Source organism: Megalopta genalis, chromosome 15, assembly GCF_051020955.1.
Source record: "Megalopta genalis isolate 19385.01 chromosome 15, iyMegGena1_principal, whole genome shotgun sequence".
NCBI lineage: Eukaryota > Metazoa > Arthropoda > Insecta > Hymenoptera > Halictidae > Megalopta > Megalopta genalis.
The window spans coordinates 3,838,435-3,862,742 of NC_135027.1; the positions used below are offsets into that span (position 1 = coordinate 3,838,435).

General features: G+C 41.1%; 2 protein-coding genes across 2 annotated transcripts in view; one reads left to right on the top strand and one right to left on the bottom strand.

Annotated features, from left to right (window-relative positions):
* Window positions 1-60: 60 nt before the first annotated feature.
* Window positions 61-1,187, bottom strand: Pfdn6 (prefoldin 6). Its single transcript, XM_033485760.2, has 4 exons — window positions 980-1,187; window positions 836-905; window positions 516-711; window positions 61-437 (listed from the first exon to the last, which is right to left on the bottom strand). The coding sequence occupies exons 1-4, from the start codon at window positions 980-982 to the stop codon at window positions 311-313; spliced, it is 396 nt and encodes a 131-aa protein (XP_033341651.2). The 5' UTR covers window positions 983-1,187; the 3' UTR covers window positions 61-310.
* A 713-nt stretch (window positions 1,188-1,900) lies between these two features.
* Window positions 1,901-24,308, top strand: part of noi (splicing factor 3a subunit 3 noi) — a 32,985-nt gene continuing 10,577 nt past the window's right edge. Inside the window, exon 1 of the mRNA XM_033485750.2 lies at window positions 1,901-2,043. The gene's annotated coding sequence lies outside the window, so the exon portion shown is untranslated. The remainder of the gene's footprint in view (window positions 2,044-24,308) is intronic.

The window sequence follows — 24,308 nt, forward strand, 5'->3', positions numbered from 1 at the left end:
TATACATGTGTCACGTTAAATAAAAAGTATCTTATTTTAATGTTTAATAAAGAAAACCCGTTTCAATGTTATAACTATTAATTTATTTCTTATATTTTAAATGCGAAAGACATACAAATACATAAATAAAATGTATGAAATTGTAATTTTTTAGGAATAATTCATCTTGTAATCAAGCAGTTTGTCTTGATTTTTTATCCGATTCAGAAATAAAGATGGTGCTATTTTGTAATTACATGTCTTTTCTCATTACATAATATTGACATAACAAGAGATAACACTGTAATTTTTTAACAGCTTATGCAGAATGTTATGCCTTTGGTTGACTGAATGCTGCTTTCACATGAGCTTGGAACATTTGATCATATTTCTCTAAGGCTTCCCGGTGAGTATCTTGCTTTTTATCTAAAGTTACAATTAATTCTTCCACTCGTTTCCTAAATTTTAATTAAAAGAATGTTTAGTATATTTCTGGATCTCTTATTCGTATGACTTTCTTATATAAGTCTGCTTACAGTTCGGAAGAAATATATTCCATACGCTTGGAAACATTTTGTTTAGCTTCTTCCAAATCCTGTTTTATTAGAACTGGTCCTATCAGCTTGAAAACATCGTTCTCTGTTTTTAAAAGATCTAACTCTTTCTTAACTGCGATATTTTCATTTAACTGGCCATCCAACTGCTGCCTTTGACTCAATGCTTTGTGGTAATCTGATAAAAACAGAATCTATATGTAACAGGCACTTCATTAATTATTATTTTAGAGTTCATGACATACAATATATCAATGTAAAATGTTAATATATCAATTATATATAAAAAGAGAATAAACTACCTTTTTGAACTTGTTTATATTTGTCTACCTCACTTTTGAAAAGCATTTGTATTTCTTCCATAATATTCGTCTAGAAGAGGGAAAGAATTTTAAATCGAATCAAATTCAAATAAAGGTTATTTGATCACTTTGACGTTATCGTACCATGTTAACGAACGTTTCGTAATAAAGTTCCTCGGAAACTGTAAACGAATATATTTATTCAACTACGTAGAATGGAAAAGAATGGACACAAGTATTCTTCCTACTTCGATTCAATTTTTTCTTTTAAAGAACTATCAAACTTTTTCCTGGCTTTAGACGGTCCCGGAAGAAATGTAAATTTAAATATACATGTTCATGCACGAGGCATAGAGATGAACAAATTAGGTATGAATGGAACCTATGTGAAGCCGACTTACCATATTAACCAATATTAATAAAATATAGCTCAAAACATTGCTCCTTAATTATCCATTGTTGATCTGTAATTGCTTTTAATTGCTCCTTCGTAGTTTTTCAGAAATTTCCAAAAAACTTTTCGAGACGCCTAGTGATTTTCATGAGAGGCTAGGAACTTTTAAAAATACGAAAAATCTGAAATAATGCATAAAACATGCTGAATGACCTACCAAAGAATTGTTCTTTTCATCTAATCAATAGCTCACCCTTCCGCGGGCGACAATTCTATCAATAAATAATTAATTTTCAATAAATAAACATATAAGGAACTAGGAGCACGTGTCGTTCATGGCTGCCAGAAATCAATTGGCATAAATACTCCAAAAATTGCACTAACTCAATGTGCGATGACTTGAACAATTGCTCTTTAATTGCCCATTGTTGATCAGTAATTGTTTTTAAATGCATCTTCGTAACTCTTCAAAAATTTCCAAAATAATTCTTCGGGGCGACTAGGGACTTTTACGAAAGACTGGAGAATTTTAATAAGCAATTTCTGAAATAATGCATAAAACGTGCTACAGGACCTACCAAAGAATTGTTCTTTTTATCTAACCAATTGTTCACCATTCCACGGGCGACAATCTTATCAATAAACAATGAATTTTCAGTAAACATCGATACCTCGAGGCCTACGTTTCTTGATTCCCGTTGCAGCGTTCGCTGCACCCATCATTGCTTTATGTTCGCAATGACGAAGCGACCATCTCGTGAACAAATGTAGAAGAAGAATAAGGAACAAAAATAAATTCCTATAAATTATCAAGGTACGTAGCACAATAACATCATTCATGCTTAGAAAATATCGATATCAAAAAGAATTTAAAACTTGCAGCTATTAGCTCGGTATCATCCTCGATCAGAAATTTATTGCAATTCGCAAGACTTTCTGAACCGAGGATGATACCGATTGCCCGAGTCTCACCGCGAGGAGGTTGCTGCTTTAGAGACCCGAAAGGGAGTCAGAACGAAGACGGAATTCGCTATGGCTAGAGAAATTTAGACGAAGTTGAAAGAAAGTAATAATACTTAACATAAATCTTTATTAAAAGTTAGACTCAATAAAGTACGGCAAGAGGTTAAAGATCCTAAACTAAGACGCACGTACTTATTAACTAAAACGCATCCTACGGTGGATGATAATCCATCGGCAGATGATAATCCCTCGGCGGATGATAATCCCTTGGCGGATGAAAGTCTCTGTAATGTACCTGAAATGATTGAGAATAGTTTTAGATTGAATGTAAAAAGGGTGTCAGGATAAAATAGAAAACCTAAGACCAGCACAGGAGTGCCAAGCTAACCCGCACACGAGTGCAATTTTTGCGATAATGGAGAAAACAAAATTCCGCAAACTTAAATTAAGAACCCTAAATTAAGGGCACCTCCTGCAAGCGAGTCCGTGAGGGACTAAGACGCATCTCTCGGCGGATGATAATGTCTGTAATGAACCTGAAACCATTGAATTAAAGTTAGTCTGAATTCAAGTCGAAATAGGAAACCTAAGACCAGCACACGAGTGCCACACTGACCAGCACACGAGTGCCACACTAACCAGCACACGAGTGCCAAGCTAACCAGAACACGAGTGCCAAGCTAACCAGCACACGAGTGCCACACTAACCAGCACACGAGTGCCAAACTAACCCGCACACGAGTGCAAATTTTGTGAATATGGAGAAAACGAAATTCAGCAAACATAAATTAAGAAACTTAGCAACCCACAAGCGCCTCGGGTACCTCGGGGACGCTACCCCCCGTACTCGCCCACGGGCCCCTCCCGCAAGCGAGCCCCTGAGGGACCACCGATCGGAGGAATTACAATTTCAACACTTTTCGAACGAAACATTCTTCAGTGCTCTGACTTATAATATAAACTCATACACTTTTACAATACAAACTTCGTTACAATACAAAGTTTGCAGCTATTTGCTCGGTATCATCCTCGATCCAGAAATTCATTGCAATTCTCAATATTTCCTGAACCGAGGATAATACCGATTGCCCGGGTCTCACCGCGAGGAGGTTGCTGCTTTAGAGACCCGAAAGGGAGTCAGAACGAAGCCGGAATTCGCTATGACTTCCTTTCTTACAACGACGACTTATAAACTAATACACTCGCTCGCTAGCTAGCTATCACATACTCCCACACACGCACTCATCCGCATATGCCAAGTACTATTGCGGACCAAAGTGGATCAAAGAAAAAGTCTCTGATCCACGGGGACCGAAATGAATCAGAGCAGAAGGTTCTGATTCTTCGAAACTAAGAAACAAAGGCGTGTCAGTACAGAAGGCACTGACTCGAGGGTGACGCGACGCGTACAATGCTCGCACAAATCAGGAGCCTCGCAGATCTCGATGCTCGCCGTTTTCACATGAGGAATAATGATCCAAAGTTGGATCATCCTACAATGAGTCGGATCGCCCTGCGCCCCGCCCCCAAAAGAGAGCTAAGGACGTCTTACATTGCGAATACGCGAAGCGAGAGCCTCCCCAGCAGGAGGGTCCGCGTTCGAATCACCATGCCGCATGGTCACTCGTCGAACAACGAGACGTGTCCGGACTTACCCAAGAGTTTGTGCAAGCAAGGCCACCACAGCTTTCTGCTGTGGCGGAGTCAAAAACGAGACGCGAAAAAGTAATGCTAAGGCAATACTACTCGACATATGCGAAATTAGCGAATCGGGTACCTCGGGGACGCTACCCCCCGTGCCCCCCACGGGCGCTCCCGTGGGTCGGGGGCCCCTGAGGGAACTTAACCCCTTGCCGCACCATTTTCTTTAAATTTATAATGACTAGAAATATACCGATTATAATTATTTCTCAGAAGGAGAAGAAAATGTCTAATTACTGTGAGACTACATTTCATTGAACAAGTAAATATTGTAGTGAAAAGAAGAGAAGTTTAGACGAAATTGGAAGAATAAAATAATGTTCATTCTTAAGAAAAATCTTTAGTAAAAGCTAGACCCGTTAAAGTACGGCAAGAGGTTAAGAATATTAAACTAAGCCACACACACACACACATATCAACTAACTCGCACGCACTTAATAACTAAGACGAATCCCACGGCGGATGAAAATCCCACGGCGGATGATAATATCTGTAATGAATCTGAAAAGATTGAATTCTAGTTAGTACGAATACAAAATAGGTGACAAGTCAAATTAGGAAACCTAAGACCAGCACACGAGTGCCAAACTAACCAGCACACGTGTGCCACACTAACCAGCACACGAGTGCCAAACTAACCCGCACACGAGTGCCACACTAACCAGCACACGAGTGCCAAACTAACCCGCACACGAGTGCAATTTTTGAGAGAATGGATGAAACAAAGTTTAACAAACTTAAATTAAGAACCCTAACAACCTACAAGCGCCTCGGGTACCTCGGGGACGCTACACCCCGTACTCACTTGCGGGCCCCACCCGCAAGCGAGCCCCTGAGGGACCTCCAATCGGAGGAATACCAATTTCAACAATTTTCGAACGAAACATTATTCAGAGCCCCGACTTATAGTATAAATTCACACACTTTTACAATACATACTTGTTACAATACAAAGTTTGCAGCTATTTGCTCGGTATCATCCTCGATCTAGAAATTCATTGTAATTCTCAATATTTCCTAAACCGAGGATGATACCGATTGCCCGGGTCTCACCGCGAGGAGGTTGCTGCTTTAGAGACCCGAAAGGAAGTCAGAACGAAGCTGGAATTCGCTATGGCTCCCTTTCTTACAACGACGACTTATAAACTAACACACACGCTCGCCAGCTAGCTAGCACACACCTACACACTCACTCGTTCGCATATGTTAAGTACTATTGCGGACCAAGTGGATCAAAGAAGAAGTCTCTGATCCACGGGGACCGAAATGAATCAGAGCAGAAGGTTCTGATTCTTCGAAACTAAGAAACAAAGGCGTGTCAGTACAGAAGGCACTGACTCGAGGGTGACGCGACGCGTACAATGCTCGCACAAATCAGGAGCCTCGCAGATCTCGATGCTCGCCGTTTTCACATGAGGAATAATGATCCAAAGTTGGATCATCCTACAATGAGTCGGATCGCCCTGCGCCCCGCCCCCAAAAGAGAGCTAAGGACGTCTTACATTGCGAATACGCGAAGCGAGAGCCTCCCCAGCAGGAGGGTCCGCGTTCGAATCACCATGCCGCATGGTCACTCGTCGGACATCGAGATGTGTCCGGACTTACCCAAGAGTTTGTGCAAGCAAGGCCACCACAGCTTTCTGCTGTGGCGGAGTCAAAAACGAGACGCGAAAAAGTAATGCTAAGGCAATACTACTGGACATATGCGAAATTAGCGACTCGGGTACCTCGGGGACGCTACCCCCCGTGCCCCCCACGGGCGCTCCCGTGGGTCGGGGGCCTCTGAGGGAACTTAACCCCTTGCCATACCATTCTCTTTAAATTTATGATGACTAGAAATTTCTCGATTGTAATTATTTCTCAGAAGGAGAAAAAAATTTGAGTTTACTGTGAGACTACACTTCTTGAGCAATTAAATATTGTGGTGAAAAGAAGAGAAATTTAGATAAAGTTGTAAGAGCAAAATAATATTCATTCTAAAGAGAAATCTTTATTAAAAGCTGGACCCGTTACAGTACGGCAAGAGGTTAAGAATCTTAAACTAACTCACATACACTTATTAACTAACTCGCACGCACTTAATAACTAAGTCGTACGCACTTATTAGTTAAGACGTATCCCACGACAAACAGCTAAATCCGAGAAAACAGCTAAATCCGAGGAATCAGCTAAATCCAAGAAAACAGCTAAATCCGAGAAATCAGCTAAATCCAAGGAAACAGCTAAATCCGAGAAATCAGCTAAATCCGAGAAAACAGCTAAATCCAAGAAATCAGCTAAATCCAAGAAATCAGCTAAATCCGAGAAATCAGCTAAATCCGAGAAAACAGCTAAATCCAAGAAAACAGCTAAATCCGAGAAAACTGCTAAATCCGAGAAAACAGCTAAATCCAAGAAAACAGCTAAATCCAAGAAAACAGCTAAATCCGAGAAAACAGCTAAATCCAAGAAAACAGCTAAATCCGAGAAAACAGCTAAACCCGAGAAAACAGCTAAATCCGAGAAAACAGCTAAATCTGAAAAATCAGCTAAATCCAAGAAAACAGCTAAATCCGAGAAATCAGCTAAATCCAAGAAAACAGCTAAATCCGAGGAATCAGCTAAATCCAAGAAAACAGCTAAATCCGAGAAAACAGCTAAATCCAAGAAAACAGCTAAATCTGAAAAATCAGCTAAATCCAAGAAAACAGCTAAATCCAAGAAAACAGCTTAATCCGAGAAAACAGCTAAACCCGAGAAAACAGCTAAATCTGAAAAATCAGCAAAATCTGAAAAATCAGCTAAATCTGAAAAATCAGCTAAATCCAAGAAAACAGCTAAATCCGAGAAAACAGCTAAATCCGAGAAAACAGCTAAATCCAAGAAAACAGCTAAATCCAAGAAAACAGCTAAATCCGAGAAAACAGCTAAATCCGAGAAAACAGCTAAATCCAAGAAAACAGCTAAATCCAAGAAAACAGCTAAATCCGAGAAATCAGCTAAATCCGAGAAAACAGCTAAATCCAAGAAATCAGCTAAATCCAAGAAATCAGCTAAATCCGAGAAATCAGCTAAATCCGAGAAAACAGCTAAATCCAAGAAAACAGCTAAATCCGAGAAATCAGCTAAATCCGAGAAAACAGCTAAATCCAAGAAAACAGCTAAATCCGAGAAAACTGCTAAATCCGAGAAAACAGCTAAATCCAAGAAAACAGCTAAATCCGAGAAAACAGCTAAATCCAAGAAAACAGCTAAATCCAAGAAATCAGCTAAATCCAAGAAAACAGCTAAATCCAAGAAAACAGCTAAATCCGAGAAAACAGCTAAATCCGAGAAAACAGCTAAATCCAAGAAAACAGCTAAATCCAAGAAAACAGCTAAATCCGAGAAAACAGCTAAATCCGAGAAAACAGCTAAATCCAAGAAAACAGCTAAATCCAAGAAAACAGCTAAATCCGAGAAATCAGCTAAATCCGAGAAAACAGCTAAATCCAAGAAATCAGCTAAATCCAAGAAATCAGCTAAATCCGAGAAATCAGCTAAATCCGAGAAAACAGCTAAATCCAAGAAAACAGCTAAATCCGAGAAAACTGCTAAATCCGAGAAAACAGCTAAATCCAAGAAAACAGCTAAATCCGAGAAAACAGCTAAATCCAAGAAAACAGCTAAATCCAAGAAATCAGCTAAATCCAAGAAAACAGCTAAATCCAAGAAAACAGCTAAATTGCCAGCAGATTTTTTTGATTTGCAGCTATTTGCTCGGTATCATCCTCGATCCAGAAATTCATTGTAATTCTCAATATTTCCTGAACCGAGGATGATACCGATTGCCCGGGTCTCACCGCGAGGAGGTTGCTGCTTTAGAGACCCGAAAGGGAGTCAGAACGAAGCCGGAATTCGCTATGACTTCCTTTCTTACAACGACGACTTATAAACTAATACACTCGCTCGCTAGCTAGCTATCACACACTCCCACACACGCACTCATCCGCATATGTCAAGTACTATTGCGGACCAAAGTGGATCAAAGAAAAAGTCTCTGATCCACGGGGACCGAAAGCAGAAGGCTCTGATTCTTCGAAACTAAGAAACAAAGGCGTGTCAGTCCAGAAGGCACTGACTCGAGGGTGACGCGACGCGTACAATGCTCGCACAAATCAGGAACCTCGCAGATCTCGATGCTCGCCGTTTTCACATGAGGAATAATGATCCAAAGTTGGATCATCCTACAATGAGTCGGATCGCCCTGCGCCCCGCCCCCAAAAGAGAGCTAAGGACGTCTTACATTGCGAATACGCGAAGCGAGAGCCTCCCCAGCAGGAGGGTCCGCGTTCGAATCACCATGCCGCATGGTCACTCGTCGAACAACGAGACGTGTCCGGACTTACCCAAGAGTTTGCGCAAGCAAGGCCACCACAGCTTTCTACTGTGGCGGAGTCAAAAACGAGACGCGAAAAAGTAATGCTAAGGCAATACTACTGGACATATGCGAAATTAGCGGCTCGGGTATCTCAGGGACGCTACCCCCCGTGCCCCCCACGGGCGCTCCCGTGGGTCGGGGGCCCCTGAGGGAACTTAACCCCTTACCATACTATTCTCTTTAAATTTATGATGACTAGAAATTTCTCGATTGTAATTATTTCTCAAAAGGAGAAAAAAATTTGAGTTTACTGTGAGACTATACTTCTTGAGGAATTAAATATTGTGGTGAAAAGAAGATAAATTTAGATAAAGTTGTAAGAGCAAAATAATATTCATTCTAAAGGGAAATCTTTATTAAAAGCTGGACCCGTTACAGTACGGCAAGAGGTTAAGAATCTTAAACTAACTCACATACACTTATTAACTAACTCGCACGCACTTAATAACTAAGTCGTACGCACTTATTAGTTAAGACGTATCCCACGACAAACAGCTAAATCCGAGAAAACAGCTAAATCCGAGAAAACAGCTAAATCCGAGAAAACAGCTAAATCCGAGAAATCAGCTAAATCCAAGAAAACAGCTAAATCCAAGAAAACAGCTAAATCCGTGAAAACAGCTAAATCCAAGAAATCAGCTAAATCCAAGAAAACAGCTAAATCCGAGAAATCAGCTAAATCCAAGAAAACAGCTAAATCCAAGAAAACAGCTAAATCCGAGAAAACTGCTAAATCCGAGAAATCAGCTAAATCCAAGAAAACAGCTAAATCCAAGAAATCAGCTAAATCCAAGAAAACAGCTAAATCCGAGAAAACAGCTAAATCCGTGAAAACAGCTAAATCCGAGAAATCAGCTAAATCCAAGAAAACAGCTAAATCCAAGAAAACAGCTAAATCCGAGAAAACTGCTAAATCCGAGAAAACTGCTAAATCCGAGAAATCAGCTAAATCCAAGAAAACAGCTAAATCCAAGAAATCAGCTAAATCCAAGAAAACAGCTAAATCCGAGAAAACAGCTAAATCCGTGAAAACAGCTAAATCCGAGAAATCAGCTAAATCCAAGAAAACAGCTAAATCCAAGAAAACAGCTAAATCCGAGAAAACTGCTAAATCCAAGAAAACAGCTAAATCCAAGAAAACAGCTAAATCCTAGAAATCAGCTAAATCTGAAAAATCAGCTAAATCCAAGAAAACAGCTAAATCCAAGAAATCGGCTAAATCTGAAAAATCAGCTAAATCCAAGAAAACAGCTAAATCCAAGAAAACAGCTAAATCCGAGGTTCGTGCAGATTCGTGCAGATTCGGGCAGGTTGGGCAGGTTCGGGCTGATTCGGGTAGATTCGGGCAGATTCGGGCAGATTCGGGCAGATTCGGGCAGGTCGGGCAGGTCGGGCAGGTCGGGCAGATTCGGGCAGATTCGGGCAGATTCGGGCAGGTCGGGCAGATATGGGCAGATAGGGGCAGATTCGGGCAGATTCGGGCAGGTAGGGCAAAACAGCTAAATCCAAGAAATCAGCTAAATCCAAGAAAACAGCTAAATCTGAAAAATCAGCTAAATCCAAGAAAACAGCTAAATTCAAGAAAACAGCTAAATGCAAGAAAACAGCTAAATCCAAGAAAACAGCTAAATCCAAGAAAACAGCTAAATCCAAGAAAACAGCTAAATCCAAGAAAACAGCTAAATCCAAGAAAACAGCTAAATCCGAGAAAACTGCTAAATCCGAGAAATCAGCAAAATCCAAGAAAACGGCTAAATCCAAGAAATCGGCTAAATCCGAGAAAACAGCAAAATCCAAGAAAACGGCTAAATCCAAGAAATCGGCTAAATCTGAAAAATCAGCTAAATCCAAGAAAACAGCTAAATTCAAGAAAACAGCTAAATGCAAGAAAACAGCTAAATCCAAGAAAACAGCTAAATCCAAGAAAACAGCTAAATCCAAGAAAACGGCTAAATTCAAGAAATCGGCTAAATCTGAAAAATCAGCTAAATCCAAGAAAACAGCTAAATCCGAGAAAACAGCTAAATCCGAGAAAACAGCTAAATCCAAGAAAACAGCTAAATCTGAAAAATCAGCTAAATCCAAGAAAACAGCTAAATCTGAAAAATCAGCTAAATCCAAGAAAACAGCTAAATCCGAGAAAACAGCTAAATCTGAAAAATCAGCTAAATCCAAGAAAACAGCTAAATCCAAGAAAACAGTTAAATCCAAGAAAACAGCTAAATCCGAGGAATCAGCTAAATCCAAGAAAACAGCTAAATCCAAGAAAACAGCTAAATCCGAGAAAACAGCTAAATCCGAGGAATCAGCTAAATCCAAGAAAACAGCTAAATCTGAAAAATCAGCTAAATCCAAGAAATCAGCTAAATCCAAGAAATCAGCTAAATCCAAGAAATCAGCTAAATCCAAGAAATCAGCTAAATCCAAGAAAACAGCTAAATCCGAGAAATCAGCTAAATCCAAGAAAACAGCTAAATCCAAGAAATCAGCTAAATCCAAGAAATCAGCTAAATCCAAGAAAACAGCTAAATTGCCAGCAGATTTTTTTGATTTGCAGCTATTTGCTCGGTATCATCCTCGATCCAGAAATTCATTGTAATTCTCAATATTTCCTGAACCGAGGATGATACCGATTGCCCGGGTCTCACCGCGAGGAGGTTGCTGCTTTAGAGACCCGAAAGGGAGTCAGAACGAAGCCGGAATTCGCTATGACTTCCTTTCTTACAACGACGACTTATAAACTAATACACTCGCTCGCTAGCTAGCTATCACACACTCCCACACACGCACTCGTCCGCATATGTCAAGTACTATTGCGGACCAAAGTGGATCAAAGAAAAAGTCTCTGATCCACGGGGACCGAAAGCAGAAGGCTCTGATTCTTCGAAACTAAGAAACAAAGGCGTGTCAGTCCAGAAGGCACTGACTCGAGGGTGACGCGACGCGTACAATGCTCGCACAAATCAGGAGCCTCGCAGATCTCGATGCTCGCCGTTTTCACATGTGGAATAATGATACAAAGTTGGATCATCCTACAATGAGTCGGATCGCCCTGCGCCCCGCCCCCAAAAGAGAGCTAAGGACGTCTTACATTGCGAATACGCGAAGCGAGAGCCTCCCCAGCAGGAGGGTCCGCGTTCGAATCACCATGCCGCATGGTCACTCGTCGAACAACGAGACGTGTCCGGACTTACCCAAGAGTTTGCGCAAGCAAGGCCACCACAGCTTTCTACTGTGGCGGAGTCAAAAACGAGACGCGAAAAAGTAATGCTAAGGCAATACTACTGGACATATGCGAAATTAGCGGCTCGGGTATCTCAGGGACGCTACCCCCCGTGCCCCCCACGGGCGCTCCCGTGGGTCGGGGGCCCCTGAGGGAACTTAACCCCTTACCATACTATTCTCTTTAAATTTATGATGACTAGAAATTTCTCGATTGTAATTATTTCTCAAAAGGAGAAAAAAATTTGAGTTTACTGTGAGACTATACTTCTTGAGGAATTAAATATTGTGGTGAAAAGAAGATAAATTTAGATAAAGTTGTAAGAGCAAAATAATATTCATTCTAAAGAGAAATCTTTATTAAAAGCTGGACCCGTTACAGTACGGCAAGAGGTTAAGAATCTTAAACTAACTCACATACACTTATTAACTAACTCGCACGCACTTAATAACTAAGTCGTACGCACTTATTAGTTAAGACGTATCCCACGACAAACAGCTAAATCCGAGAAAACAGCTAAATCCGAGAAAACAGCTAAATCCGTGAAAACAGCTAAATCCAAGAAATCAGCTAAATCCAAGAAAACAGCTAAATCCGAGAAATCAGCTAAATCCAAGAAAACAGCTAAATCCAAGAAAACAGCTAAATCCGAGAAAACTGCTAAATCCGAGAAATCAGCTAAATCCAAGAAAACAGCTAAATCCAAGAAATCAGCTAAATCCAAGAAAACAGCTAAATCCGAGAAAACAGCTAAATCCGTGAAAACAGCTAAATCCGAGAAATCAGCTAAATCCAAGAAAACAGCTAAATCCAAGAAAACAGCTAAATCCGAGAAAACTGCTAAATCCGAGAAAACAGCTAAATCCAAGAAAACAGCTAAATCTGAAAAATCAGCTAAATCCAATAAAACAGCTAAATCCAAGAAAACAGCTAAATCCAAGAAAACAGCTAAATCCAAGAAAACAGCTAAATCCTAGAAATCAGCTAAATCTGAAAAATCAGCTAAATCCAAGAAAACAGCTAAATCCAAGAAATCGGCTAAATCTGAAAAATCAGCTAAATCCAAGAAAACAGCTAAATCCAAGAAAACAGCTAAATCCGAGGTTCGTGCAGATTCGTGCAGATTCGGGCAGGTTGGGCAGGTTCGGGCTGATTCGGGTAGATTCGGGCAGATTCGGGCAGATTCGGGCAGATTCGGGCAGGTCGGGCAGGTCGGGCAGGTCGGGCAGATTCGGGCAGATTCGGGCAGATTCGGGCAGGTCGGGCAGATATGGGCAGATAGGGGCAGATTCGGGCAGATTCGGGCAGGTAGGGCAAAACAGCTAAATCCAAGAAATCAGCTAAATCCAAGAAAACAGCTAAATCCGAGAAATCGGCTAAATCTGAATATCAGCTAAATCCAAGAAAACAGCTAAATTCAAGAAAACAGCTAAATGCAAGAAAACAGCTAAATCCAAGAAAACAGCTAAATCCAAGAAAACAGCTAAATCCAAGAAAACAGCTAAATCCAAGAAAACAGCAAAATCCAAGAAAACGGCTAAATCCAAGAAATCGGCTAAATCCGAGAAAACAGCTAAATCCGAGAAAACAGCTAAATCCAAGAAAACAGCTAAATCCAAGAAAACAGCTAAATCCAAGAAAACAGCAAAATCCAAGAAAACGGCTAAATCCAAGAAATCGGCTAAATCCGAGAAAACAGCTAAATCCGAGAAAACAGCTAAATCCGAGAAAACAGCTAAATCCAAGAAAACAGCTAAATCCGAGAAAACTGCTAAATCCGAGAAAACAGCTAAATCCGAGAAATCAGCTAAATCCAAGAAAACAGCTAAATCCAAGAAAACAGCTAAATCCGAGAAAACTGCTAAATCCGAGAAATCAGCAAAATCCAAGAAAACGGCTAAATCCAAGAAATCGGCTAAATCCGAGAAATCAGCAAAATCCAAGAAAACGGCTAAATCCAAGAAATCGGCTAAATCTGAAAAATCAGCTAAATCCAAGAAAACAGCTAAATTCAAGAAAACAGCTAAATGCAAGAAAACAGCTAAATCCAAGAAAACAGCAAAATCCAAGAAAACGGCTAAATCCAAGAAATCGGCTAAACCCGAGAAAACAGCTAAATCCGAGAAAACAGCTAAATCCGAGAAAACAGCTAAATCCGAGAAAACAGCTAAATCCGAGAAAACAGCTAAATCCAAGAAAACAGCTAAATCTGAAAAATCAGCTAAATCCAAGAAAACAGCTAAATCTGAAAAATCAGCTAAATCCAAGAAAACAGCTAAATCCGAGAAAACAGCTAAATCTGAAAAATCAGCTAAATCCAAGAAAACAGCTAAATCCAAGAAAACAGTTAAATCCAAGAAAACAGCTAAATCCGAGGAATCAGCTAAATCCAAGAAAACAGCTAAATCCAAGAAAACAGCTAAATCCGAGAAAACAGCTAAATCCGAGGAATCAGCTAAATCCGAGAAAACAGCTAAACCCGAGAAAACAGCTAAATCCGAGAAAACAGCTAAATCCAAGAAAACAGCTAAATTGCCAGCAGATTTTTTTGATTTGCAGCTATTTGCTCGGTATCATCCTCGATCCAGAAATTCATTGTAATTCTCAATATTTCCTGAACCGAGGATGATACCGATTGCCCGGGTCTCACCGCGAGGAGGTTGCTGCTTTAGAGACCCGAAAGGGAGTCAGAACGAAGCCGGAATTCGCTATGACTTCCTTTCTTACAACGACGACTTATAAACTAATACACTCGCTCGCTAGCTAGCTATCACACACTCCCACACACGCACTCGTCCGCATATGTCAAGTACTATTGCGGACCAAAGTGGATCAAAGAAAAAGTCTCTGATCCACGGGGACCGAAAGCAGAAGGCTCTGATTCTTCGAAACTAAGAAACAAAGGCGTGTCAGTCCAGAAGGCACTGACTCGAGGGTGACGCGACGCGTACAATGCTCGCACAAATCAGGAGCCTCGCAGATCTCGATGCTCGCCGTTTTCACATGAGGAATAATGATCCAAAGTTGGATCATCCTACAATGAGTCGGATCGCCCTGCGCCCCGCCCCCAAAAGAGAGCTAAGGACGTCTTACATTGCGAATACGCGAAGCGAGAGCCTCCCCAGCAGGAGGGTCCGCGTTCGAATCACCATGCCGCATGGTCACTCGTCGAACAACGAGACGTGTCCGGACTTACCCAAGAGTTTGCGCAAGCAAGGCCACCACAGCTTTCTACTGTGGCGGAGTCAAAAACGAGACGCGAAAAAGTAATGCTAAGGCAATACTACTGGACATATGCGAAATTAGCGGCTCGGGTATCTCAGGGACGCTACCCCCCGTGCCCCCCACGGGCGCTCCCGTGGGTCGGGGGCCCCTGAGGGAACTTAACCCCTTACCATACTATTCTCTTTAAATTTATGATGACTAGAAATTTCTCGATTGTAATTATTTCTCAAAAGGAGAAAAAAATTTGAGTTTACTGTGAGACTATACTTCTTGAGGAATTAAATATTGTGGTGAAAAGAAGATAAATTTAGATAAAGTTGTAAGAGCAAAATAATATTCATTCTAAAGAGAAATCTTTATTAAAAGCTGGACCCGTTACAGTACGGCAAGAGGTTAAGAATCTTAAACTAACTCACATACACTTATTAACTAACTCGCACGCACTTAATAACTAAGTCGTACGCACTTATTAGTTAAGACGTATCCCACGACAAACAGCTAAATCCGAGAAAACAGCTAAATCCGAGAAAACAGCTAAATCCGTGAAAACAGCTAAATCCAAGAAATCAGCTAAATCCAAGAAAACAGCTAAATCCGAGAAATCAGCTAAATCTGAAAAATCAGCTAAATCCGAGAAATCAGCTAAATCCAAGAAAACAGCTAAATCCAAGAAAACAGCTAAATCCGAGAAAACTGCTAAATCCGAGAAAACAGCTAAATCCAAGAAATCGGCTAAATCTGAAAAATCAGCTAAATCCAAGAAAACAGCTAAATCCAAGAAAACAGCTAAATCCATGAAAACAGCTAAATCCAATAAAACAGCTAAATCCGAGAAAACAGCTAAATCCAAGAAAACAGCTAAATCCGAGAAAACTGCTAAATCCGAGAAAACAGCTAAACCCGAGAAAACAGCTAAATCTGAAAAATCAGCTAAATCTGAAAAATCAGCTAAATCCAAGAAAACAGCTAAATCCGAGAAAACAGCCAAATCCGAGAAAACAGCTAAACCCGAGAAAACAGCTAAATCTGAAAAATCAGCTAAATCTGAAAAATCAGCTAAATCCAAGAAAACAGCTAAATCCGAGAAAACAGCCAAATCCGAGAAAACAGCTAAATCCAAGAAAACAGCTAAATCCAAGAAAACAGCTAAATCCAAGAAATCAGCTAAATCCAAGAAATCAGCTAAATCCAAGAAATCAGCTAAATCCAAGAAAACAGCTAAATCCGTGAAAACAGCTAAATCCGAGAAAACTGCTAAATCCGAGAAAACTGCTAAATCCGAGGAATCAGCTAAATCCAAGAAAACAGCTAAATCCGAGAAAACAGCTAAATTGCCAGCAGATTTTTTTGATTTGCAGCTATTTGCTCGGTATCATCCTCGATCCAGAAATTCATTGTAATTCTCAATATTTCCTGAACCGAGGATGATACCGATTGCCCGGGTCTCACCGCGAGGAGGTTGCTGCTTTAGAGACCCGAAAGGGAGTCAGAACGAAGCCGGAATTCGCTATGACTTCCTTTCTTACAACGACGACTTATAAACTAATACACTCGCTCGCTAGCTAGCTATCACACACTCCCACACACGCACTCATCCGCATATGTCAAGTACTATTGCGGACCAAAGTGGATCAAAGAAAAAGTCTCTGATCCACGGGGACCGAAAGCAGAAGGCTCTGATTCTTCGAAACTAAGAAACAAAGGCGTGTCAGTCCAGAAGGCACTGACTCGAGGGTGACGCGACGCGTACAATGCTCGCACAAATCAGGAGCCTCGCAGATCTCGATGCTCGCCGTTTTCACATGAGGAATAATGATCCAAAGTTGGATCATCCTACAATGAGTCGGATCGCCCTGCGCCCCGCCCCCAAAAGAGAGCTAAGGACGTCTTACATTGCGAATACGCGAAGCGAGAGCCTCCCCAGCAGGAGGGTCCGCGTTCGAATCACCATGCCGCATGGTCACTCGTCGAACAACGAGACGTGTCCGGACTTACCCAAGAGTTTGCGCAAGCAAGGCCACCACAGCTTTTTTTTTCTTTTATCTCAGGGACGCTACCCCCCGTGCCCCCCACGGGCGCTCCCGTGGGTCGGGGGCCCCTGAGGGAACTTAACCCCTTACCATACTATTCTCTTTAAATTTATGATGACTAGAAATTTCTCGATTGTAATTATTTCTCAAAAGGAGAAAAAAATTTGAGTTTACTGTGAGACTATACTTCTTGAGGAATTAAATATTGTGGTGAAAAGAAGATAAATTTAGATAAAGTTGTAAGAGCAAAATAATATTCATTCTAAAGAGAAATCTTTATTAAAAGCTGGACCCGTTACAGTACGGCAAGAGGTTAAGAATCTTAAACTAACTCACATACACTTATTAACTAACTCGCACGCACTTAATAACTAAGTCGTACGCACTTATTAGTTAAGACGTATCCCACGACAAACAGCTAAATCCGAGAAAACAGCTAAATCCGAGAAAACAGCTAAATCCGTGAAAACAGCTAAATCCAAGAAATCAGCTAAATCCAAGAAAACAGCTAAATCCGAGAAATCAGCTAAATCTGAAAAATCAGCTAAATCCGAGAAATCAGCTAAATCCAAGAAAACAGCTAAATCCAAGAAAACAGCTAAATCCGAGAAAACTGCTAAATCCGAGAAAACAGCTAAATCCAAGAAATCGGCTAAATCTGAAAAATCAGCTAAATCCAAGAAAACAGCTAAATCCAAGAAAACAGCTAAATCCATGAAAACAGCTAAATCCAATAAAACAGCTAAATCCGAGAAAACAGCTAAATCCAAGAAAACAGCTAAATCCAAGAAAACGGCTAAATCCGAGAAAACTGCTAAATCCGAGAAAACAGCTAAATCCGAGAAAACAGTTAAATCCAAGAAAACAGCTAAATCCGAGGAATCAGCTAAATCCAAGAAAACAGCTAAATCCGAGAAATCAGCTAAATCCAAGAAAACAGCTAAATCCAAGAAAACAGCTAAATCCTAGAAATCAGCTAAATCTGAAAAATCAGCTAAATCCAAGAAATCAGCTAAATCCAAGAAAACAGCTAAATCCGAGAAATCGGCTAAATCAAAGAAATCGGCTAAATCTGAATATCAGCTAAATCCAAGAAAACAGCTAAATCCAAGAAAACAGCTAAATCCAAGAAATCGGCTAAATCTGAAAAATCAGCTAAATCCAAGAAATCGGCTAAATCTGAAAAATCAGCTAAATCCGAGAAAACAGCTAAATCCGAGAAAACAGCTAAATCCAAGAAAACAGCTAAATCCAAGAAAACAGCTAAATCCAAGAAATCGGCTAAATCTGAAAAATCAGCTAAATCCAAGAAATCGGCTAAATCTGAAAAATCAGCTAAATCCGAGAAAACAGCTAAATCCGAGAAAACAGCTAAATCCAAGAAAACAGCTAAATCCAAGAAAACAGCTAAATCCGAGAAAACAGCTAAATCCGAGAAAACAGCTAAATCCAAGAAAACAGCTAAATCCAAGAAAACAGCTAAATCCGAGAAATCAGCTAAATCCGAGAAAACAGCTAAATCCAAGAAATCAGCTAAATCCGAGAAAACAGCTAAATCCAAGAAAACAGCTAAATCCGAGAAAACTGCTAAATCCGAGAAAACAGCTAAATCCAAAAAAACAGCTAAATCCGAGAAAACAGCTAAACCCGAGAAAACAGCTAAATCCGAGAAAACAGCTAAATCTGAAAAATCAGCTAAATCCAAGAAAACAGCTAAATCCGAGAAATCAGCTAAATCCAAGAAAACAGCAAAATCCGAGGAATCAGCTAAATCCGAGAAATCAGCTAAATCCGAGAAAACAGCTAAATCCGAGAAATCAGCTAAATCCAAGAAAACAGCTAAATCCAAGAAAACAGCTAAATCCGAGAAAACTGCTAAATCCAAGAAAACAGCTAAATTGCCAGCAGATTTATTTGATTTGCAGCTATTTGCTCGGTATCATCCTCGATCCAGAAATTCATTGTAATTCTCAATATTTCCTGAACCGAGGATGATACCGATTGCCCGGGTCTCACCGCGAGGAGGTTGCTGCTTTAGAGACCCGAAAGGGAGTCAGAACGAAGCCGGAATTCGCTATGACTTCCTTTCTTACAACGACGACTTATAAACTAATACACTCGCTGGCTAGCTAGCTATCACACACTCCCACACACGCACTCATCCGCATATGTCAAGTACTATTGCGGACCAAAGTGGATCAAAGAAAAAGTCTCTGATCCACGGGGACCGAAAGCAGAAGGCTCTGATTCTTCGAAACTAAGAAACAAAGGCGTGTCAGTCCAGAAGGCACTGACTCGAGGGTGACGCGACGCGTACAATGCTCGCACAAATCAGGAGCCTCGCAGATCTCGATGCTCGCCGTTTTCACATGAGGAATAATGATACAAAGTTGGATCATCCTACAATGAGTCGGATCGCCCTGCGCCCCGCCCCCAAAAGAGAGCTAAGGACGTCTTACATTGCGAATACGCGAAGCGAGAGCCTCCCCAGCAGGAGGGTCCGCGTTCGAATCACCATGCCGCATGGTCACTCGTCGAACAACGAGACGTGTCCGGACTTACCCAAGAGTTTGCGCAAGCAAGGCCACCACAGCTTTCTACTGTGGCGGAGTCAAAAACGAGACGCGAAAAAGTAATGCTAAGGCAATACTACTGGACATATGCGAAATTAGCGGCTCGGGTATCTCAGGGACGCTACCCCCCGTGCCCCCCACGGGCGCTCCCGTGGGTCGGGGGCCCCTGAGGGAACTTAACCCCTTACCATACTATTCTCTTTAAATTTATGATGACTAGAAATTTCTCGATTGTAATTATTTCTCAAAAGGAGAAAAAAATTTGAGTTTACTGTGAGACTATACTTCTTGAGGAATTAAATATTGTGGTGAAAAGAAGATAAATTTAGATAAAGTTGTAAGAGCAAAATAATATTCATTCTAAAGAGAAATCTTTATTAAAAGCTGGACCCGTTACAGTACGGCAAGAGGTTAAGAATCTTAAACTAACTCACATACACTTATTAACTAACTCGCACGCACTTAATAACTAAGTCGTACGCACTTATTAGTTAAGACGTATCCCACGACAAACAGCTAAATCCGAGAAAACAGCTAAATCCGAGAAAACAGCTAAATCCGTGAAAACAGCTAAATCCAAGAAATCAGCTAAATCCAAGAAAACAGCTAAATCCGAGAAATCAGCTAAATCCAAGAAAACAGCTAAATCCAAGAAAACAGCTAAATCCGAGAAAACTGCTAAATCCGAGAAATCAGCAAAATCCAAGAAAACGGCTAAATCCAAGAAATCGGCTAAATCCGAGAAAACAGCAAAATCCAAGAAAACGGCTAAATCCAAGAAATCGGCTAAATCTGAAAAATCAGCTAAATCCAAGAAAACAGCTAAATTCAAGAAAACAGCTAAATGCAAGAAAACAGCTAAATCCAAGAAATCAGCTAAATCCAAGAAAACAGCTAAATCCGAGAAAACAGCTAAATCCGAGAAAACAGCTAAATCCAAGAAATCAGCTAAATCCAAGAAAACAGCTAAATCCGAGAAATCAGCTAAATCCAAGAAAACAGCTAAATCCGAGGAATCAGCTAAATCCAAGAAAACAGCTAAATCCGAGAAAACAGCTAAATCCAAGAAAACAGCTAAATCCGAGAAATCAGCTAAATCCGAGAAATCAGCTAAATCCGAGGAATCAGCTAAATCCAAGAAAACAGCTAAATCCGAGAAAACAGCTAAATCCAAGAAAACAGCTAAATCTGAAAAATCAGCTAAATCCAAGAAAACAGCTAAATCCGAGAAAACAGCTAAACCCGAGAAAACAGCTAAATCCGAGAAAACAGCTAAATCTGAAAAATCAGCTAAATCTGAAAAATCAGCTAAATCCAAGAAAACAGCTAAATCCGAGAAAACAGCTAAATCCGAGAAAACAGCTAAATCCAAGAAAACAGCTAAATCCAAGAAAACAGCTAAATCTGAAAAATCAGCTAAATCCAAGAAAACAGCTAAATCTGAAAAATCAGCTAAATCCAAGAAAACAGCTAAATCCGAGAAAACAGCTAAATCCGAGAAAACAGCTAAATCTGAAAAATCAGCTAAATCCAAGAAAACAGCTAAATCTGAAAAATCAGCTAAATCCAAGAAAACAGCTAAATCCGAGAAAACAGCTAAATCCGAGAAAACAGCTAAATCCGAGAAATCAGCTAAATCCGAGAAATCAGCTAAATCTGAAAAATCAGCTAAATCTGAAAAATCAGCTAAATCCAAGAAAACAGCTAAATCCAAGAAAACAGCTAAATCCAAGAAAACAGTTAAATCCAAGAAAACAGCTAAATCCGAGGAATCAGCTAAATCCAAGAAATCAGCTAAATCCAAGAAATCAGCTAAATCCAAGAAATCAGCTAAATCCAAGAAAACAGCTAAATCCGAGAAATCAGCTAAATCCAAGAAAACAGCTAAATCCAAGAAATCAGCTAAATCCAAGAAATCAGCTAAATCCAAGAAAACAGCTAAATTGCCAGCAGATTTTTTTGATTTGCAGCTATTTGCTCGGTATCATCCTCGATCCAGAAATTCATTGTAATTCTCAATATTTCCTGAACCGAGGATGATACCGATTGCCCGGGTCTCACCGCGTGGAGGTTGCTGCTTTAGAGACCCGAAAGGGAGTCAGAACGAAGCCGGAATTCGCTATGACTTCCTTTCTTACAACGACGACTTATAAACTAATACACTCGCTCGCTAGCTAGCTATCACACACTCCCACACACGCACTCATCCGCATATGTCAAGTACTATTGCGGACCAAAGTGGATCAAAGAAAAAGTCTCTGATCCACGGGGACCGAAATGAATCAGAGCAGAAGGCTCTGATTCTTCGAAACTAAGAAACAAAGGCGTGTCAGTCCAGAAGGCACTGACTCGAGGGTGACGCGACGCGTACAATGCTCGCACAAATCAGGAGCCTCGCAGATCTCGATGCTCGCCGTTTTCACATGAGGAATAATGATACAAAGTTGGATCATCCTACAATGAGTCGGATCGCCCTGCGCCCCGCCCCCAAAAGAGAGCTAAGGACGTCTTACATTGCGAATACGCGAAGCGAGAGCCTCCCCAGCAGGAGGGTCCGCGTTCGAATCACCATGCCGCATGGTCACTCGTCGAACAACGAGACGTGTCCGGACTTACCCAAGAGTTTGCGCAAGCAAGGCCACCACAGCTTTCTACTGTGGCGGAGTCAAAAACGAGACGCGAAAAAGTAATGCTAAGGCAATACTACTGGACATATGCGAAATTAGCGGCTCGGGTATCTCAGGGACGCTACCCCCCGTGCCCCCCACGGGCGCTCCCGTGGGTCGGGGGCCCCTGAGGGAACTTAACCCCTTACCATACTATTCTCTTTAAATTTATGATGACTAGAAATTTCTCGATTGTAATTATTTCTCAAAAGGAGAAAAAAATTTGAGTTTACTGTGAGACTATACTTCTTGAGGAATTAAATATTGTGGTGAAAAGAAGATAAATTTAGATAAAGTTGTAAGAGCAAAATAATATTCATTCTAAAGAGAAATCTTTATTAAAAGCTGGACCCGTTACAGTACGGCAAGAGGTTAAGAATCTTAAACTAACTCACATACACTTATTAACTAACTCGCACGCACTTAATAACTAAGTCGTACGCACTTATTAGTTAAGACGTATCCCACGACGGATGATAATCCCACGGCGGATGATAATTCCACGGCGGATGATAATATCTGTAATAAACCTGAAAAGATTGAATTAAAGGTAGTCTGAATTCAAGTCAAAATAGAAAACCTAAGACCAGCACAGGGGTGCCAAGCTAACCCGCACACGAGTGCAATTTTTGCGAAAATTATGGAAACTAAGATGCATCCCACGGCGAATGATAATATCTGTAATGAACCTGAAATAAATGAATTCTAGTTAGTGTGAATACAAAATAGGTGACAAGTTGAATTAGGAAACCTAAGACCAGCACACGAGTGCCACGCTAACCAGCACACGAGTGCCACGCTAACCAGCACACGAGTGCCAAGCTAACCAGCACGCGAGTGCCAAACTAACCAGCACACGAGTGCTACACTGACCAGCACACGAGTGCCACACTAACCAGCACACGAGTGCCAAACTAACCCGCACACGAGTGCAATTTTTGAGAGAATGGACGCAACGAAATCTAAGAAACTCAAATTAAGAACCCTAACAACCTACAAGCGCCTCGGGTACCTCGGGGACGCTACGCCCCGTACTCACTTGCGGGCCCCACCCGCAAGCGAACCCCTGAGGGACCTCCAATCGGAGGAATACCAATTTCAACAATTTTCGAACGAAACATTATTTCGAGCACTGATTGGAACTATAAATCCACACTCTTTTACAATACACACTATTTTACAATATAAAGTTTGCAGCTATTTGCTCGATATCATCCTCGACCCAGAAATTCATTGCAATTCGCAAGACTTTCTGAACCGAGGATGATACCGATTGCCCGGGTCTCACCGCGAGGAGGTTGCTGCTTTAGAGACCCGAAAGGGAGTCAGAACGAAGCCGGAATTCGCTATGACTTCCTTTCTTACAACGACGACTTATAAACTAATACACTCGCTCGCTAGCTAGCTATCACACACTCCCACACACGCACTCATCCGCATATGTCAAGTACTATTGCGGACCAAAGTGGATCAAAGAAAAAGTCTCTGATCCACGGGGACCGAAATGAATCAGAGCAGAAGGCTCTGATTCTTCGAAACTAAGAAACAAAGGCGTGTCAGTCCAGAAGGCACTGACTCGAGGGTGACGCGACGCGTACAATGCTCGCACAAATCAGGAGCCTCGCAGATCTCGATGCTCGCCGTTTTCACATGAGGAATAATGATACAAAGTTGGATCATCCTACAATGAGTCGGATCGCCCTGCGCCCCGCCCCCAAAAGAGAGCTAAGGACGTCTTACATTGCGAATACGCGAAGCGAGAGCCTCCCCAGCAGGAGGGTCCGCGTTCGAATCACCATGCCGCATGGTCACTCGTCGAACAACGAGACGTGTCCGGACTTACCCAAGAGTTTGCGCAAGCAAGGCCACCACAGCTTTCTACTGTGGCGGAGTCAAAAACGAGACGCGAAAAAGTAATGCTAAGGCAATACTACTGGACATATGCGAAATTAGCGGCTCGGGTATCTCAGGGACGCTACCCCCCGTGCCCCCCACGGGCGCTCCCGTGGGTCGGGGGCCCCTGAGGGAACTTAACCCCTTACCATACTATTCTCTTTAAATTTATGATGACTAGAAATTTCTCGATTGTAATTATTTCTCAAAAGGAGAAAAAAATTTGAGTTTACTGTGAGACTATACTTCTTGAGGAATTAAATATTGTGGTGAAAAGAAGATAAATTTAGATAAAGTTGTAAGAGCAAAATAATATTCATTCTAAAGAGAAATCTTTATTAAAAGCTGGACCCGTTACAGTACGGCAAGAGGTTAAGAATCTTAAACTAACTCACATACACTTATT